The 19258-nt window shown below is 47.2% G+C and overlaps 2 protein-coding genes across 2 annotated transcripts; one reads left to right on the forward strand and one right to left on the reverse strand.

Annotated features, from left to right (window-relative positions):
• Window positions 1-9907: 9907 nt before the first annotated feature.
• LOC123092400 (probable xyloglucan 6-xylosyltransferase 1) lies at window positions 9908-11841 on the forward strand. Its single transcript, XM_044514172.1, has one exon. It carries the CDS (start codon window positions 10299-10301, stop codon window positions 11652-11654), a length of 1356 nt encoding a protein of 451 aa, XP_044370107.1. The 5' UTR covers window positions 9908-10298; the 3' UTR covers window positions 11655-11841.
• Window positions 11842-13893: 2052 nt separating this feature from the next.
• LOC123092398 (probable LL-diaminopimelate aminotransferase, chloroplastic) lies at window positions 13894-19029 on the reverse strand. Its single transcript, XM_044514171.1, has 10 exons — window positions 18823-19029; window positions 18658-18743; window positions 18494-18561; window positions 18280-18396; window positions 17905-17967; window positions 17176-17280; window positions 17044-17094; window positions 14870-15190; window positions 14508-14714; window positions 13894-14427 (listed from the first exon to the last, which is right to left on the reverse strand). The coding sequence occupies exons 1-10, from the start codon at window positions 18894-18896 to the stop codon at window positions 14134-14136; spliced, it is 1386 nt and encodes a 461-aa protein (XP_044370106.1). The 5' UTR covers window positions 18897-19029; the 3' UTR covers window positions 13894-14133.
• Window positions 19030-19258: the final 229 nt, after the last annotated feature.

A 19258-nucleotide genomic window follows, 5' to 3' on the forward strand; every position in this document is an offset into this window, starting at 1 on the left:
TTTCGTTGCGGAAGAAAAGATGATCAGGAAAAGGGGAAAGCATGGCGCCGAGACCGCTGCCGCGGCGTGCCCGTGTGAGCATGCTGCCGATTCCCGTGTAACATTTGGCGAGCAAGGGGGCACGGCAAGTATCCATCCATCAGCATTATTTTTCTTTCCTTGGCTCCGCTCGCCATCACTCCATGTGCCGCGGCAATGGCATGGCCCTGCCTGGCAAGTGGCCGGCCAGAGCAAACAAAACAAAACAAATCAACTTTTTCTGCCTACATACGTGCGATTTTCTGGGCGGCACTGGGCCGCTTCCGTTGACGGCGACCGCCACCGGCCGCTTACGCTTACAATAATAATGGGATCGATGGATCCCTGCAGTGCTCGCCGGCAATCAAGGGTCCATGCCCACCACACTCTTCTTCTTAACTGGAGGAGGAATCGCCCGCCCCAGAGATCCACCGTAATGAACTCTCTCTCTGTAAGAGCATTACTAGTAGTGCCCTCAAACCCTCAAACCCTTAAAAATAACCGTTTTTTTACAGTTTTCGCCGGAAAAACGCCGTAGACTAGAACCTCTAAACCCTCAAACCCGTAAAAAAATTTAGAGGTCCAACCCTCAAACCAATTTGCAATCTGTAGAAGTAGGGGTTGAGGGGGAAATCTCCCCCCAACCCGCACTCCTCTTCGTCGTTGCCTCCTCGTTCGCGCGGGAGGCAACCGCTCCCTTCCCGCCCGCGTCCCGGCGCCCTCCTCCTCGTCGCCGGCCATGGAAGGCCCCTCCGCCGCCGCGCCCCCGCCCGCCGCGGCCGCCGTTCCCGCCCCGCCCGTCCCGCCCGCGTCGGCCGCCGCGTCGCCCGCCCCGGCGCCCGCACCCGCCCCCGCCCCCGCCCAACCGCCCGTCGCCGACGTGGTGGCGGCGACCCACGTCAGGGCCAAGCGGCGGCGGGCGGGCCTCGCACCACCTCCTGCCGCCCCGCCCCGGCGCCCGCCCCCGTCACCGCCCCGCCCACCTCGCCCGCGCCGGCACCCACCCCCGCCCCCGCCCCGGCTATCAAGAAGAGTCGGCAGAAGGCGGCCTCCCTTGGGCCGCGAGGGGCGGCCTCGAAGCCACGGAAGAAGCCGGCGGCGGCCGCCGTCGCCCAACCTCCTCCCGCCGCGCACGAGGTGTTCGAGGAAATGGCAAACCCATCCTCGTTCATGGACCTCCTCCAAAACGCGGAGGTGGACCTCGGAGCTCCGCCTCTAGAGCCCTTTAGGGTTGGTGACGACTTGGAGGAGAAGGAGGAAGATGAGGAGGAGGTGGGGGATGACGAGGAGGAGGTGGCCGAGATAGGGGAGGAGGCATTCACCGCCGCTTCCCGCCCACACGCGCGGTCGACAAACTACACCGAGGCGGAAGATGTCCTCTTGGTTCGTGCTTGGGCAGTTGTGGGAATGGATGCAACCACCGGCACCGATCAAACCGGTAAACGGTATTGGCAAAGGATCGAGGACGTCTATTGTAAGATCAAGCCGAAGAATAGTGGGTTCATCCATCGCTCTTTCCGGTCGCTTCAAGGCCGGTGGGAATTGATCAAGCCCGCTTGTTCTCGTTGGAGTGCGGCCATGGACCAAGTGATAGATGCACCACCTAGTGGAACCGTGGAGAGTGACTATGTGAGTACATATTTCTTCACTATTTTGATTATGTGTGTGCACTATGCTATTGGTGGGTTCTTATGTGATTTATGTGTGGTTGATAGGAGACAATTGCCGGCATGAGGTACAAGGAGATGGCTGCTTCCAAGGGCAAGGCGTTCCCATTTAAGCATGTTTGGTCAATTCTTCAAACCTTTGACAAGTGGAAGTTGAGGGATCAAGAGACCGCACCCAAGAAGTCGGCAATGCTAAGGATGGATGATAGTGAAGATGAGGAGGAGAGGAACGTGGGCAAGCCCGAGGGAAACAAGAAGGGCAAGCTAAGGGTGAAGATGGAAGAAGAGGCGTCAAGCCTAAGGGAGAAGATGGACCACATGATGAAGGCAAGAGAGGAATTGACAACGAAGACATTGGAGACGAAGCTTCTTATCACCGAGAAGAAGAAAGAGGTCAAGCTTGCACAAGTTGAAGCAAAGCGTGAAGAAGCAAAGCGCAAGGCCGAGTTGGAGGAGAGGATGATCAAGCTCAAAGAGGCAAAGGTATGGAAAGAACTCATGGTGTAGGAGAAAGAGCACATGATGATGTCCAAGAAGGACATGGATCAAGACCAATTGCAATGGTGGAAGGACTACAAGGAGGACATCGCGGAGAGGAAGATGATGTTTCGTGTTGCGTCCTCTACTTTTCGAGGTGACACTCCAATGAGTAGTTGTGGTGATGGCGGTGTGTACGACTCCATCGGTGGCGATGGAGATGCTTGATGGAGCCCGCTTGTGGTCTAGGAGATGGCGCCGATGTGCAACTTTTGGTGATGGTGCCGATGAGAGGAGGAAGATGATGATTTTGTGATGTAAACTATTAAACCATGCATCAGTGATTGTCATTTGATAGTTTGTTTGGAAGTTGATTGTGTTCTTGTTGTCATAAATTATGAGATGCCAAATGATAGATTTAAAGGTTGGGGTTGAGGCAAAGACTAGAACCCTCAAATCCAATCCTTAAAGCAGTTTACGGGTTGGGTTTGAGGGTTCTAGTATTTACCACTGTTTTTCAACCCTTAAAAGTGTCAAAAAGTGGCACAACTCAACCCTTAAAAGTGATTTTTAGATTTGAGGGTTTGAGGGTTCTACTAGTAATACTATAAGGAGATCCGATCTGCTGGTCTGCGTCACCACGTACAGACGGACGGTACTGTACCAGTGCACAACTTACCCCGCAAGAAAAAAAATGTATCATTGCAAAACTAGTGTCGGTTTTGGTTACTGCTGTGTACCAGAACTGCCTCGTTTAAAACGTATACTGCGTGAAGACTAGTTTGTTCTGTGTGCACACTTGGGCAGTCCACGGTGATGTCACGTGGCTGAAAAAAATACTCCTGCACCGTTCCAAAACTATAATCTTCTGGACTCACAGGCTTGCTTTTCGCTTACGTAGGCAGACCATAATTTACTCGTTTGATCAGGGTCTCTTAATTGCCCTCGCCATCTCACAGCCAGCAAACCAAAACAAATGAACAGTGAATGCCCCTCGACCGACACCGGTGACAGGCCCAGCTCCCAAGCTAGGCACACGCAGCACGTTCACCTACCGTACAACTGACGGGTGGGCCCGCAACGATATGTGGGCCCGCATGTCAGGGGTGAGGAACGACGCGATGTGTTGAGCTTGAGGTGGAGGAGAGGGACGCGGGTTTAGACTAGCCATAGTGGGAGTAGCTTTGATAGTAACATCGAGTCCAACTCAGCAAATTTGCTTATGTGGCAGTAAGTTAATGAGGAGAGATATAGTACTAGTAACTTAGCTAGTTACTGTAACATCACATGTCCCAATGCAATATGAGTCTATAACCTAATAAATGAAGCTTTGCATATTACCACACTTATGTTACTACCCACTATTGAGGTACTAACATAGTCTAGGGAGATGTGTATGTTACTAGTGTATGTTACTCTCCATTGTGGCTAGTCTTAAACGTTGGAAAAAACCACCACGCCATGTGCAGGCTCAGGTCAATTCAATCGCCTCCTCAGCTGCGACGTTGCTGACTACAACTGGCCGCCACTGGGACTAGGAGTGATGGCTGGCGCTCCCCTCGTTTGGACATCACGGGCTATCGGATCTGCTATACTCCCCGCGGGCGGGTCTCCATCACGAGCTCACCACGCGGTTTTACATACGGCACCGCCTGTGGGTTTTTATTTTTGCGGGTATAAACTTGTATTACTCACGATAGGAGGTTACAATCAGCACAAACCAAGTCTAGGGAGCCTGAGGGAGGTCAAGTTCTACCTTCTACCCTGGCAAACCTAGCCAGACTATCGCTAACCTTATTTTGAGTGCGATTCACAAAAGTAATACAAGTTCTATGAAGGCTCATCAAATGCCTAATTTCTTTCATGATAGCATAGTAAATCGATCTATCCAAACCACCATAGAGTCCATCTCCACTATAATAGGCGGTTCACTCCTTTGAATTCAGAAAGAGAGTCCCTCCATGCACGCGCAAAGCTCCGCTTCCAAAGCATCGCGACAATAGAAAAGAACTCCGCAGGCAGAGAAAATGATTGCACCTTTGTCATTCCGCAAGACCATTCCCGCTCCAGCTGCTCCATCATCAAAGGACCCATCTGAATTCAATTTTACCCAACCATCCAAAGGCGCACTCCACCTAGCAACAAGGTCAGGTGGTTTGGATCTCTCTGCTTGCATATATGTGACAATTGATTTTTTTTCCTTTAATAGGATCATTGCATAAATCAGATTTGAGCCCCGATGAGAGAGTCCAGGTAACTAACTATGAATCTTTTCAGTGCTTCCGTCGGAGGAGGTATTTTATGATGAACAACTTCATTACGGACGTGCCAACAGCGCCATAAGGTCATAAGCAACATGGATCGTTCAATATCTGGGAGGGGTTAAAGTGCATGCAATAACCACTCTTTGCTCGTATTAACAACACCATTTATTTTCGGCAGAGCCCATACTTCCGCCATTGAGAACCATAGCTCTTGAGCAAGAGGGCACCGTAGAAAAGGATGAAAATCATCTTCCACTTCAATCGCACATAGCGGGCACCTGCCATCAATTTCCAGACTCGGTTTGTGTTTATTTTGCCAAGTAGGTAGGGAATCGACAGCCACTCTCCATGCAAAGTTACAGACTGTCGGATGTATATCACATTCCCATATTAGCTTCCACCCCCTTCGTCGGCCATCAGGAGCCGAACTCGAACCTGTTTGCAGTGTTCCGATGAGCTTGCTCAAAAGCAAAATCGTAGGCGCTTTTAACTAAAAAGCGGCAATACTTGCCCGCCCCCCAAGCAATGACATCTTCCTCCTGCCTAGGAGATGCTCTAATTTTAATTATTTCTATTACATCCGCAGGCAAGAAGTAATTCTGTAGCACATCCAAATTCCAGGAGCCATTGTTGTTCAACAAATCAGACACAAAGCGAATCATGTAAGTCCCCTGGGTAGTGATTGGTTTAAAGGAGTAGGGTCTTGGTATCCAGTTATCTCGCCAAACTCGGATGCTTCTACCATTGCCCACTCTCCACAAAATGCCTTGTTTCAAAAGATCAAGTCCGTGGCTAATGGCCTGCCAAGATGAAGATGCGTTTCCACTAAAAATTGCGTCGATGAGGTTGCCTTCGGGATAGTATCTGGCCTTCAGGATCTGAGCACAAAGGCTATGCGGTCTGGTTATGAGACGACAAAGCACTGTCGGATCGTGAAGGTTGCACGCTTGCAACCAAGTAGAGAGGTCGTGCTTTCGGTCTTCGGTTCGAGGGACTGTTCGTGGGTGGTTCGAGACATCATTTATCGACGATTCGAGAGACTCCAAGTACGATCTACATCGACATGTTCTTCTGCGCTGCAACTCGGTGACGGTAACGATCGTGATCCCAACCCGTTATGCATCTTCATATTAATATTAGGTGTTTGTAGGTGCGAAAACTTTTATTTTCTACCATGTTTCCCAACAGTTTGTGCTTCACATGATGGCAGTTCTTATTCCACATTTTTTGTCTCTTCATTTACATAGTAAAAACAACATACAATTTTTTAATTCGCATTTCTTGCCATCATGGTACAAAGCAAGTCGCCGTGAACTTTTTCTTTCGTGCCACTGCATAAAAGAAGGTCTTTTGTGGCCATGACAAAAATTGCTTATAGAGATGATGGCAATTTTTTGTTTGAAACCATTAGGATTTTTTTAGTAGTATATTTTTTTCATTTTTCATCTATCACGGGAAATTAATTTTTGGATCATTTAAAAAAAATCAGAGTATAGCAAAATCTGGCCTTTATTATTCACAGCCAAAAGTGGGCCTTTTTAGTCATAGTAATTTTTGGGCAAACCGGGCTTTATTTTTTCTTTATTCAAAGAAAAAAAGGCTTGGGGTGGTGTTCACGTTGGGAACCTCTCGTCTCGAACGACATGGTTCGATCGATGTCCTCTGTTGTTGCGAACGAGTCATTCGGTCTGGGGCTCTCCTAGATCGAACGTACGGGAGATATCAGCGTCCAATTTTTTTCTAATGATTGTACTTTTCGTGAAACCATAATAAAAACGCATTTTCAGTTTTTGTTGAGGACGAATACAATATTGGTCCGTTTCCTAGAATTGATTCTGGTAAAGCTCTCAGTTGGCGTATTTTTTATGTTACTTTTCAAAATGTCAATGTTATATAAGTTTTTTTAGGGGAGTCAAAGTTATACAAGTGTGAACATATAACTCATGTCTCTTGAGCTCAGCGTATCATGGTTTACTGAATAAGGAAGAAGTTGTGCTCTTAATGCGCAAGTGATCATATTTTAAAACGGGAATCATAAAATTACACAGACATGTACATACGAGCTTAAAAAAACAGACATACACATATGTTGTACAATAGTTTTGCTAAACAGGGTATTGAACGAACTCCAAATGACTTGAAATTTTAAATGTAGCCTCTCTAGAGTATAACGAGGCCGCACAAAAATAATCAACTTATTTTGAGTGCATTTAATTGTTGTTTAGAAAATAAATTCATTTAATGAATTAATGAGTTTTTGAGCCACGAGTGATAGCTAGGCTTGGGTTAGAATTGTGAAATAATTCAAGTAGCTCACAGATATCACAAAAGGACATGTACAAGGTTCCGGGTGAGTATTGTTCTAAAACATCAAAAGGGAGAAGGGTTTGCTTATTCACCATTTAATAAAAACACACAAAAAAACTACGAAAATTAATTTATTGAATAATGCAATATAATGCATGTCCAATGCTTATGAAATGAACATGGTGCAATAATGATGAATAATAAAATAACAATCAATTTTTAATTTGGGGTAACCCCACGAGCTGTTACGGAAGGTAACATATAAACGACTACACCATGTCCGTGAATTAATTTTAGATATACACATGCATGTAACACCATCACACACAGAGGCACGAAGCACATAACTAGAGTCGTGGACATCAACAATGGAGATGCCATCACAGAATCATGTCTTGTTGTCGACAACATGCCACCTCCGATTGAAAGAATAATCCCCTAATTAGGTACCAAATCTGTCAAACATAGAATCAAAGGTTGGTTCTCACCTTCACAGATGAACATTGTAAGGTGTGAAGTGATACAAGTACACATAGTACTCACCTTCACGGAACTTAGTGAGGTGTGAAGTGATACAAGTACACCATCGCATTCATAGTACTCACCTTCTCAAGGAAATTGGGAGCAGATGTATCTATCAAATAAGAGCCATGGAAGATAATGCGAGATGGAAATGCGATGCAATTACGTGGCACAACCTAAACTTAGCCATCACAAACCGTAGTTGGAAATCAAACAAACAACCCATTGCCTTGTAGCACTATTGGTATTACTATCTTCTGACCAATTATGTGTTAGTAGTTGATTGAGGATGAGAACTAACTAGTGAGTTTATAGTTATTAGGAGGGTGATTATATCATTATTCTATTAGAGATCCGAACCCATGTTTGACACTTTGGTGTCTTGTTATTGTGGTATATAGCTTCATGACTTCAATCTTCAATCAACATACGGTGAGCACGCATGTATGGATGATGTTGATGTTGATGATTGTGTGTGTGTGTGTGGGGGGGGGGGTAGTTATACTCGGTGTTTTTATTATACTTTTAAAGGCTGTGTATGAACAAGACACATTGCAAACCAATCAAAGTTGATTGAAGACACAAGGCTGGATACGTAACAGTCTCAAATAGAACTGAACAAGGTATTGTAAAAAATCGAGTTTCATGAATTCATGTAAACAATACAAATTGCAAATCAACCAAGTAAGACATGATGGTTGCAACCAGAACTACACAAATTTGTCAAGCTTAGACTAAAGTTTGTAAAAAGGCTAAGTATGTAGGTAAAGGTACAAAGATAATTTTGTATGCACCTAAAAACACATGTGTTCATTGTTATTTTATATCTTTATCGACTTCTTGCTAGATATTAGAAGTAAGTTTCATAGGGTCTTTTATACAATTGTACCTTGGAACATTTCACTAGTAGATGAAATTAAACATAAGCAGTAATTTAAGATTAGTGCGGGGAAAATGTTAGCATTGCCAATTGTGAAAGAAGTAAGACCTCTCACAGTAGTGTATCATAGCATATGAAATATTAAATAGGCATGCTATTATGACATAGTATTAATTGAGTAAAATTATGGTACTGGTATTATTTATAATATCATATCTTAATAAATAAGGTGCTATTATGGATCATATAAAATAATAAATAGGCTTATCTAAAATATAAAGTTTGGTATCTGTATCATTCACTGGTACTATACCTCTGTCCTGATTTATTAGTACCCCTTGTATTTTAGGTCAAATTTTGACCTTTAGTTTAAATACCAAAAAATAATTTATAAACCATAAAAATAGTAACATCGGAAACCTCTTTCGAATATAAATCCAACCATATAGTTTTGTGACATACAATTTATATTTTGTTAGTGAAATATACGGTTGAAATTGGACACAAATTACGAAGGGGACTAATAAATCAGGACGGTAGTAGCATGTTACACATGTTTCGGTTGCTTTTTTTATCTACAAGGGACTTCTCATTTTTCACCGTATGAAAATGATTGTAAATTTAGGAGGGTGACATGTGACTATCACCGTCAGGCCTATAACATAAAGTCTAACGTTGCAGTCAATATGATCTCCTGTTCTCTTGTCACCGCCTCCTCCTTCTCCTCTACAAAAAGCTAGGGTATTTGCCTCCCGCCGCCGTCGTCGTCGCAGGTCCGCCTCCTCTTCGATGGCCTTAGGGCCGGGCCGCAGTGGATCTCGGCAATGGTCGGCGGGAGGGCTCCGTTGTTAATCGTTTCTTTCAGTTTTGCTAGGGTTTGTGTCCTGCTCAGGAAGACGAGACGGCGGCGGCTCCCTGAAGATGGAATAAAGGTCTCCCTGTCTAGCCCCCGTTCCGGCGATGCGTCTAGCATCGTTGGTGGGCGTGTGGAGGTGTGTCTCCGGCGGATCTATCTTTGGTGGATTTGCTCGGATCTCGTCGTTGTTCGTCTATGTTCGTGTGTCTTCGAATTGGATTTTTCTGATCTACGTTATTCTTCATCTGCGGCGGTTGCTGTTCTGGTGCGCTGGTCCTACGGGGCCTCAGCACGACGACTTCCCGACTGTCTACTACAACAAGTTGTGCGCGACTCCGGCGATGGAGGGGCGAGGACGGCGGCGCGCCTTCGGCTCGCTTCAGTGCTGGTAGTTGTCGCTAGGTAGTCTACGGATCTGGATGTAATTTCTATTATTTCTGGTATTCGTTGTACTGTCATGATTGAAGATGAATAGATCGAAAATTTTCTCGCAAAAAAAAAAGAAAAAAAAAATAACGTTGCAGTCAATATGGATTTTTGGCTACAAAAGCAGCATTTCCATGGCTTTTATCCGTAACGAGCAGCTACTTATCGAAGTAGAAATGCATTAGCAGCAACGGGCAAACCCGGTTACCCGTAGAGCCAGCCAGCAACCCCGACCCGGTCGCACCCACACGGCCAGGACAGAAACTTGTACTGCTAGTATACGAACGATTAACCGTGCGGAACAGCCCACTGAAACAACGGCCACCCTTCCGTCCCCCACGTCCCGCCAGGACCCATCCGTCATTGACCTGTCTATCACCTCGCGACGCCCGCATCAACAAATCAAACCAACCAACGAGAATTTATTATACCAAGGAATAATAAATTACTCGTATTACTTACCGGGCGAGGCGACACGGGAGAAAAAAAAGAAAAAGGAGTAGAAGCATCGGGCGCGTCTCCGCGTCCTGCTGCCATTCCTTCCTTCCTTCCTTCCTCTGCTCTTGGCCTTCTTCCTCCTCCCCCAAGGCGAGAATCCGCGGCGGATTTCGATCCCGTCTCCAGATTTCCTCCACCTCCAGACACCCACCGCAATCCGCTCCCCCTCAACGTGCACTCCCACTCGCCCCCATCCTTATTAATTCCCCTTCCCTTCCGCACTTCTAAACCTCCTCCTCCTCCTCTTCCTCCCCGTCCTCGTCCCCGTCCCGCACCGCCGCCGCATTGCTCGGCCGCGGCGTCGATCTAGACTCTAGGGCCGTCTGCATTTCTGTGTTTCCGTTCGAATCGGCTGGGTGCTCGATCCGAGGGGCGGGGGAGAAATGTGGGTGGCGGAGCGGGTGCTGGGGGAGCGCCGGATGCGGGAGATCCAGCGCTTCACCCGGAACGCCAAGCTCACCATCGTCTGCCTCATGCTCACCATCCTCGTGCTCCGCGGCACCGTCGGGGCGGGCAAGTTCGGCACGCCGCAGCAGGACCTCACCGAGCTGCGCCACCGCTTCATCTCCCACCCGCAGCGCGCGCTCTCCGAGCACCACGACGCCCGCTCCAAGGCCTCCGACGCCCAAGCCCAAGCCGCCCAGGCCGCGGGGAAGGCCGCCGCCCGGGACGACGAGCCGGAGCCGCAGCCCAGGTCGCTCCGGGACCCGCCCTACACGCTCGGCCCCAAGATCTCCGACTGGGACGAGCAGCGGGCCGCCTGGAACCGCCGCCACCCGGAGACCCCGCCCTTCCTCAACGACGTCAAGCCGCGGGTCATGCTCGTCACGGGGTCCTCACCCAAGCCCTGCGAGAACCCCGTCGGCGACCACTACCTCCTCAAGTCCATCAAGAACAAGATCGACTACTGCCGCATCCACGGCCTCGAGATCTTCTACAACATGGCGCTGCTCGACGCCGAGCTCGCCGGCTTCTGGGCCAAGCTCCCGCTCCTCCGCGCCCTCCTCCTCGCGCACCCGGAGGTCGAGTTCTTCTGGTGGATGGACTCCGACGCCATGTTCACCGACATGGCCTTCGAGCTGCCGTGGGAGCGCTACGGCCCCTACAACTTCATCCTGCACGGCTGGGACGAGATGGTCTACGACGACAAGAACTGGATTGGCCTCAACACCGGCAGCTTCTTGCTGCGTAACTGCCAATGGTCGCTTGATTACCTCGATACCTGGGCTCCCATGGGGCCGAAGGGCCCTGTCCGTATTGAGGCTGGAAAGGTGCTCACCAAGTACCTCAAGGACCGGCCGGTCTTTGAAGCCGACGATCAGTCCGCCATGGTGTATATCCTCGCTACCCAGCGTGAGAAATGGGGTAACAAGGTTTATCTCGAGAATGGCTACTATCTCCATGGCTATTGGGGGATCTTGGTGGACAGGTACGAGGAGATGCTTGAGAATTACCAGCCAGGGCTCGGCGATCATCGGTGGCCACTGGTCACTCACTTTGTCGGGTGCAAGCCATGCTCCAAGTTTGGGGATTACCCTGTTGAGCGGTGCCTCAAGCAGATGGACCGTGCCTTCAATTTCGGGGATAACCAGGTGTTGCACATGTATGGTTTTGAGCACAAGTCTCTTGCGAGCAGGAGGATCAAGAGGATCAGGAATGAGACCAGTGACCCTCTTGATATGAAGGATGATTACGGGTTGCTCCACCCAGCGTTCAAGGCCGTCAAGACTACTACATGATAACTATAGTACACTACTTCCACGTTTATTTTGTTCGTTCGTTCTAGATTCTCTTGGATCAAAATCCTATAATTCTTCTTTTTGTAGACTCAGGGTAACAAGGAAATTTGGTTTTGGTATCACGGGACGGATATCTATGTTGTACTGTGAAATGTTAGAGAATGAAGTTATGTTGTTGATGGCACAATCTATGTCTTCTGCTTCTAGAAATGGAGTTAGAGATGGGTACTCAGCTAACTGCTCACTTCTGAATAGCTCTATGGGTTTCCTATTTAGCATTTTCATTTGTCGCAAGTGTGCATTTCACTTCCCTAAAAGATATTTGTCATGTGCTTATTGGTTCTTCAGTAGGATATGGTCGTCCCTCTGAGCCAATTATTTTGCTTTCCTATTTGCATTGCCATTGGTGGTAGTTGGGTAGGAGGATATCCGGTTTTTTGTCATATATGAGTTGGCTGGAATTTCTCGAAACTGTACCTGCCTGATGTGTCCTAGCTTCAGCTTCATCAATTTAGTTTTGAAGCACTTAGTATGGCTGGTATGCAATACATCAGTTTTTGCGTACTTTGAAGTTCTAAACCAATTGAGAGTTGATGTGAGCTGTCAGTTCTAACCAAATTTAGTCATTTCTTTGTCATGAGATATGGTATGTTCAGCTATTGCCAATGCAAATGCCCTGTTTATGTAAAGCGCGTCTCTTCTTCTTGTTGTACTGTTACGTTTTTCAGTTTCTAGTCCATCAGCAGATTCGCCAAGGGGATTGTCAGTTTTTGACTATGCTTTGGACCTAGTGTAGCAAGTTTGTCTTGACTATGCTACAATCACTCAAGACTTGTCTGGTTCATTTTCATAGGGTAATTCGGTTATCTTCTCCTGGTAGTACCAGAGTTCTGCATCTCTTAGCAGAGTTCTGCATACTTGGAGGACCCCGTAACTTTTGGCTCCATGTGTTGTGTGGTGCCGCCATGGATCTGGTCGGTGTTCAGTTTCAGTATCCTATGCCATTGCCATCACATGGTCAGGAGCTCAAGTTAACTTCGAGTTCAGTTACAAAATTCGTGATGTCTGAGTCAACGATTTGCTTCCCTCGACGCTGTGAGTTATTAGTGCTCATGCCCCAATGAATTCTCTTCACTATGCTCTAGGCAGTCAACTGTGCTAGATGCTAGAGTATTGTAACTGCATTTCACATGCCAAAGTAAAGAAGCTGATTTCAATCCAGCATGCATCCTATTAAGACAATAGGATAAAAGGAAAATGGACAGGGAACCCTGTCTATCAATTCTGTCCTGAATCTGAGAGTATCCATCATCTGTTCTTCCAGTGCTCTGCTGCAAAATTTGTTTGTGCTCAAACTAGTCCTGACTTTTTTCTCCCACTATTTTGACTGTATTGCTAAATTTATTGGTAGTAGTCGGCGTAATATTCAAATTGTTATGCTGAGCTATATGGAAGATTTGTAATCGAGCTTGTTTCGATAAAAAGCTTGTGAGCCCTTGTTGGATTCATATGTTCTTATGCTTGTTGCTTTTGACAATATTGGGCAGGCCTGCAAAACCCTACTGACAGGATGATGCTTCGAGAGGAGGCTTTGGCACAACATACTGATGGGACTGGGGAAAATGAAGGAGGTGGACCTCTCAATTTGGTCAGAACTCTACTAGGTGGAGCTGTGATGGTGATGAAGAAACAGGTGATGCAACAGAAGGAGCAGACATGGAAGAAGACTAGGTGAAATTATAAAAGAGACAACTGGAAATTGATGAGCCTTGGCCTTAGCTTATGATGGTCCTTTTTAGTTTTTGCTCTGCTGTTAGCGGTGCATGTGGTATAACTTCTTTTTAGTTTTTGTTGTGCACACTGATGCTACAGTTTTTTTTTTTCGAACTGCTGGATACTATACTTGGATGTTGGTCGTTGCGTTCCTTGTAGTGGAACACAATCCTTTTTTATCACATGGAAAAAAGTGTACTCCCTTTGTCCCAAATTGTAAGACCATTTTGACATTATTATCATAGTGTCAAAAATGGTCTTACATTTTAGGACCGAGGGAGTTGCATATTAGGCTCTCTCCAGTGTATCGCTCCAAACTCGCCTTTGAGAGTTTGCACACTGGAGCAAGCAATGGATCGGTCTAAACTCAAAATTTCATACGCCGGTGCTTGCACTTGGGTCTACCGTAGACCTCAATTGCAAGTGACATGAGTGTGACTGTAGAAAGGGGAGGCGCACACCATCGTAGCAAAAAGCATAAGGCCGTCAACGAGCAGATGTGAGACAAATACACCATGATAGACTCCGCAGCAATTGAACAAGCAAATTTCCAGTATCAAATGGTTACGAATGGAGCAAAAACAACACCCTGTCTCTGTTCTAACGTTTCCCAGCAGCCGAGAAGCAAATCTCGTGCTCCAAATGCTGCTGGGTTCTTATTGCCTGGCTCCCCAGTGACAGAGGCGGCCATCTGCTAAACCGATGCTCATTTGTATAGCTGCTTCAGTCTTCTCGCAGCTTCAATAATGTTCTCTCTGTGCCCAAATGCACTGACCCTCACAAAGCCCTCACCACCGGGCCCAAATCCACTGCCGGGAGTAGTGACCACGTTTGCCTTCTCAAGGATCTCGGCAAAGACATCCCAGGAATTGCGGCCAGAGAAGTGCACCCACACATAGGGGGCATTCTTGGCACCGTAGACGTTGAATCCGAGCGACTCAAACGTGTCGACAATGATTTTGGTGTTCTCCTTGTAGAATCCGACAACGTCTTGCATAGCCTGCATGGTGGACATGGGATGAGAAGCAGCAGTGCACAAAGAAGCTATACAATAAAGATTTCAAAGCACTGAACCCCTACCTTTAGACCCTCTGGAGAGAGGCAGCCTAAACCACCGGCCTGAGAGATGGTCGATGCGCCATTGAAGGAAGTGCAGACTATGCGGTTGAAATCTTTAGCAACTGGATGACCATCAGAGAAAAGGAGCTCCTTAGGGACCACAGTCCAACCCAGTCGGACACCAGTGAACCCAGCATATTTAGAGAAAGATGCTGTTTCGAGGGCAACCTACACATCAACAAACCATAATGACACAGGTCCAGCTTGACATATTTGATGGAAACAATTTGTTAGTAGTCCTCAGAAAACTGGACCGAACATGTCGGTAAAATTCTTAAAATTTCCATAAAATACTAAGCTAAATCTAGAAACATAGAGCCTACCTCCTTCGCCCCAGGAATTTCAAAGATGGATTTTGGGCTGTCATCTGATATGTACATGGCATAAGCAGAATCATAGACTATTATGGACCCATTGTCCTTTGCAAATTTGACCAACCGTGTTAGCTGGTCCCTAGATGCAGCAGCACCAGTAGGATTGTTGGGTGAACAAAAGAATATGATATCTGTCCGTGGGACCTTGGAAAGATCAGGGAAAAATCCATTTTCTGGACTGCATCTCATGTATTCAATATTTCCATACTTCTGAACATCCTGCTGATATAAGTCAGTTTGCCCCATGATAACACTTGAATCAACATATGCCTGTTTAAATGGATGTATCATATTAATTTTGCAACATATACAATAGTACAAAAAAGTAATAATTTATCATAATAATAGGATGATAACTGTTATGGCGCTGCTAGAAGGAGGGCGCGAGAAGGCCGGCCGGGGGCCTTTTTGCCCACGGCCAGGCAAGAGGGAAGGGATTTCCTTCTTAATTCTTGCTTGATTAGATTGATACATCTCCTCTCTTTATATAGAGAGGTTTACTTGACTCTCAAGCAAGACTTACTTGACCCCTAAGCAAACGACCCTTATCTCTAATTAACCCTAAGACTAATGGGCCCATTAGGCCCATTACGTACTCTAACACTACACCCCACCTGGACATGCAGCTTGTCCTCGAGCTGCAGCCTAACCAACTTATAACCATGACTCGACGCAACACAAACCTAACACCTAAAAACAAGCCTTTTACATCTCGGCTTGTTTTATTATTCTCAACCTGAAATAGACTAGGACGCTTTATTTTGGATGTGCACATGTACAGCCACCTGGATCCCATGGACACCACCTGGACAAAAGGAGTGCATGTGTATGGCTGTTGGTCTGCACAGAGTGGAGGGCTTGTGATGGAGAATGACGAGGGGTGCGCCCCCCCAACCGCCGATGTCGCAGACTTTGAGGTCGCTGCCCGCGGGGAAAACAGCATGCCGGCCGCCCGTGGGGGAAACCACATGCCCAAGATCCCCGACGCAGCGGACGAGATCGAGGTCCTTTGCGCAGCGAAGGGCAACTTGGAGGAGCGGCAGCTGCAGACCACGCATCTCCCGCACACGCCGACGCGCTAGGAGGCCTCGCGCAGCAGCCTGCAGCCTCACCGCCGCCGACACATGGCGGGTAGCGATCCAAGACGGAAGCGGTGACGGCGACGGCAGGGACTTGATCTGCTGGATGTGGACGCCTTGGGATGGCGGCGGCGCTGATGGGAACGAGGTCGTCGCACTCCCGTCGTAGGGCATTCCATACTGGGCGGCGGAGCTGACTGGCGGTGGCTGCTGCAGCTGCAGCGGCTGCTGCGCTGTCACGCCGGGCAGCGGCAACGGCTGCTGCGTCGGAGCGCCGGGCGTGGTGGAGGCCGCCAGGAGCGGCGGCTGCCACTGCAGCCAGGGCTGGGCGATGGTGGCGATACATGGCAGCTGCAGCGGCCTGGCGAGCGCGGCGAAGGCCGCCTGGTGCGGCGGCTGCCACGGCGGCGCGGCGGCGGCGATGGGCGGCACAACCGGGTGCGGCCTGTAGGACCCGGCCAAGAACAAGTGGATCTCCTGGACCGCCTGGGTTAGGTCCCGCAGCACCCCGGACACCTCCTCCCAGGTGAGGATGGCGGGGGCGGGCGCGACAGAGGATCCCGGCGCGGGCAGGAGCGGGGCGACGGTCGTGGTGGTCGCCGGAGGCGACAAGGTGACCGGCAGCGGAAGAAACGGGCTTGGCGGCGGTGAAGACATGATCGAACCGGAGCTAGCTGATACCAAATTGTTATGGCGCTGCTAGAAGGAGGGCGCGAGAAGGCCGGCCGGGGGCCTTTTTGCCCACGGCCAGGCAAGAGGGAAGGGATTTCCTTCTTAATTCTTGCTTGATTAGATTGATACATCTCCTCTCTTTATATAGAGAGGTTTACTTGACTCTCAAGCAAGACTTACTTGACCCCTAAGCAAACGACCCTTATCTCTAATTAACCCTAAGACTAATGGGCCCATTAGGCCCATTACGTACTCTAACAATAACAAAGAAAAGTAGCAATTATATCACCACAAACATCACTTAGGTTTGGGAATCACAAATAAATAAGGGAAAAACAACTGAAGTTTAATATCATTGCAGAATTTTATTACGGGATATGATGGGTCTTGAACTGCAATCTTCACTTTAGATCCAAAAAGAACCTGAAATTTTGAAGCATAAAAGTTATGAGCGACAATGTAACATGAACAGTAGACTAAAGGGAGAGAAGAGGCATTCTGAACCTGTAGGCGAGAAATGTCACATTTGGCACCATCAGAGACAAATATATCAGTTTCGTCGATACCAAGATCCGCATAGTAGGTTGCAGCAATTGCTGCCCTTAGTTTCTGCAGAAACAATTAATGCACCATTTTTAATGATGAAAACGACATTTGAGGACAGAGTATGTCAAAAAATAGCGAAACATATAATTGAGAAGATAAACTTTAAACTCATTGTAGACAAAATCAAGAGTCACACAAGTATTTGGATAAGCCAGTAAAAGAAAATTAAGTATCAGCCCATTAAGAGATTCTGGATCTCTCCAGACAGAAAATCTAAAGCATGGAATTAACAATTCAAAAGCCATAACTAAATGGCCACAGCTTCAGATGTCATCAGATGTTGGTCATGGGTTAGCATACCATCTTTCCTAGTCAAATAATCTGCGATCGGACTAGACCACTTTTACAAGCATATGTGGAAAACAGTTACACACACTTTCTTAGCCATCTAATGATGTCTATTGATGGATTAACAGAAAAAGGTTGCGCATTAGTAAACAGAAACAGATGCCATTTTATTTATGGCCATATGTGCACAGTCTCCTCCAACATGAAACTTCGACCACTACCTTTCATAATAATATGTTACAAATATTTTTCCAGACCAATCTAATGATACTATGTTCACATAAACAATCTAAATAATTAACATATTTTTTCCATTAGTGAAGTAAGAAGCAATATTACCTTTTCACCTTGTTCAGCTCCATAACCACTGTAGCCATCCACTGTGGATAAAGCATGTGCTCTCTGCGTTTATATGTAGAACCGTCAAAGAACAATATTGGATTGTGAAAGAGGGATTATGCAACACAGAATGAAAACATGAACTTTTTTAGTCTACTCCCTGCAAAGATGTGTACTGTGTCGCATATTTGAGTAGCCACCCTTTACCAAGGAAAAACATAAACATGAGCATGAACATTTTGCCAAGAAAAAACACACCATGCATTACATCTACAAACATGTTTCAAAGAAATTAGATTTTGTCTTCTTTTTTACTTCCTGAGATAAACAAGGTCTAACGCTAGCAATTTCTTGTTTTTAGGAACGATGAGATACCTCTGCCATGGCATTTGTTATGACCTCCGGGATGGGCTCAGTAGTGTCACCTATTCCCAGACTTATAATTTTGGCGTCAGGATGCTTCAGCAGATGAGCTGCCCTTCTTCTGGCAATCTGGATGGAAGTTGAGAGATTATCACTATCAAAACCCAAATCCCTAATACGACAGTATGAACAAGAACAAAATAAAAGAACAACAACGCAATGATACCTCCGGAAACAAATAGCCTGCTTGGAGCTTGGCTATGTTGGCATTCCGCGAAACCTTAGTCGTGTAAGCTTCACCAAGAAAGCATAATATTTCAGTAAACCACTACTAGGTTGAAATCTGGATGTATTTGAAGGCAGCTAAGTGTTGGAGAGAAGGAACAGTACATGTATCGGCGGCCGGAGAGCTACTGGCGCAGCGTACATTAACGGGCAGCCTTCTCGTCGTCCGGAGGTGGTTCGACTTCGATGCCCTGCAAGCACGTCAGGAGAGTGACTCGTCGAGCTACCGAAACGCGCGGTGCGGTACCGAGAGGGGAAGAAGTTGGGTGCCTGAGTGAGGAGGAAGGCGACGAGAGGAAGGACCGGGGGGTGGTCGTGGTGGAGGGTGAGGCAGTAGTTGCCATCGTCGTCGGCGGTGGGCGTGGCGGCGGCGGGGGCAGATAGGTGGAGGGGGAATCAGTACCAGCTTAGCCCTCCCAACGAGGGAGTGAAGACAGCACTCAGATAGGCCAGGCTGGGCCGGGCCGCGCCGGTCGAGTCCACCAGATACCTTTGAAGGCCTGCTCCGGTTCGCTGCTCCGTGTTTATTACCGTGAAACTTCCGCAACACTGTACAGAGAAGACAGATTAGCTGCATACATAAAAAAAAAGACAGATTAGCTGCATTGATCGATTTTTTTTACAACCGCTTTCTCTCAAGTCAAACTCCGTAAACATTGATCAAGTTTATACAAAAAAATCATCAACATCACAATATCAATAAATA

This window comes from Triticum aestivum, chromosome 4B, assembly GCF_018294505.1.
Source record: "Triticum aestivum cultivar Chinese Spring chromosome 4B, IWGSC CS RefSeq v2.1, whole genome shotgun sequence".
Taxonomy (NCBI): Eukaryota; Viridiplantae; Streptophyta; class Magnoliopsida; order Poales; family Poaceae; genus Triticum; species Triticum aestivum.

Bases quoted from the DNA above. Each gene is read 5' to 3' on its own strand.
- LOC123092400 (XM_044514172.1), top strand. From the start codon at position 10,299: ATGTGGGTGGCGGAGCGGGTGCTGGGGGAGCGCCGGATGCGGGAGATC.
- LOC123092398 (XM_044514171.1), bottom strand. From the start codon at position 18,896: ATGGCAACTACTGCCTCACCCTCCACCACGACCACCCCCCGGTCCTTC. The intron at 17,281-17,904 runs GTAATATTGCTT...TTGTTTCTGCAG, and splicing joins GAGCTGAACAAGGTGAAAAG to AAACTAAGGGCAGCAATTGC. The intron at 15,191-17,043 runs GTAATAAAATTC...CCATTTAAACAG, and splicing joins TTCAAGACCCATCATATCCC to GCATATGTTGATTCAAGTGT.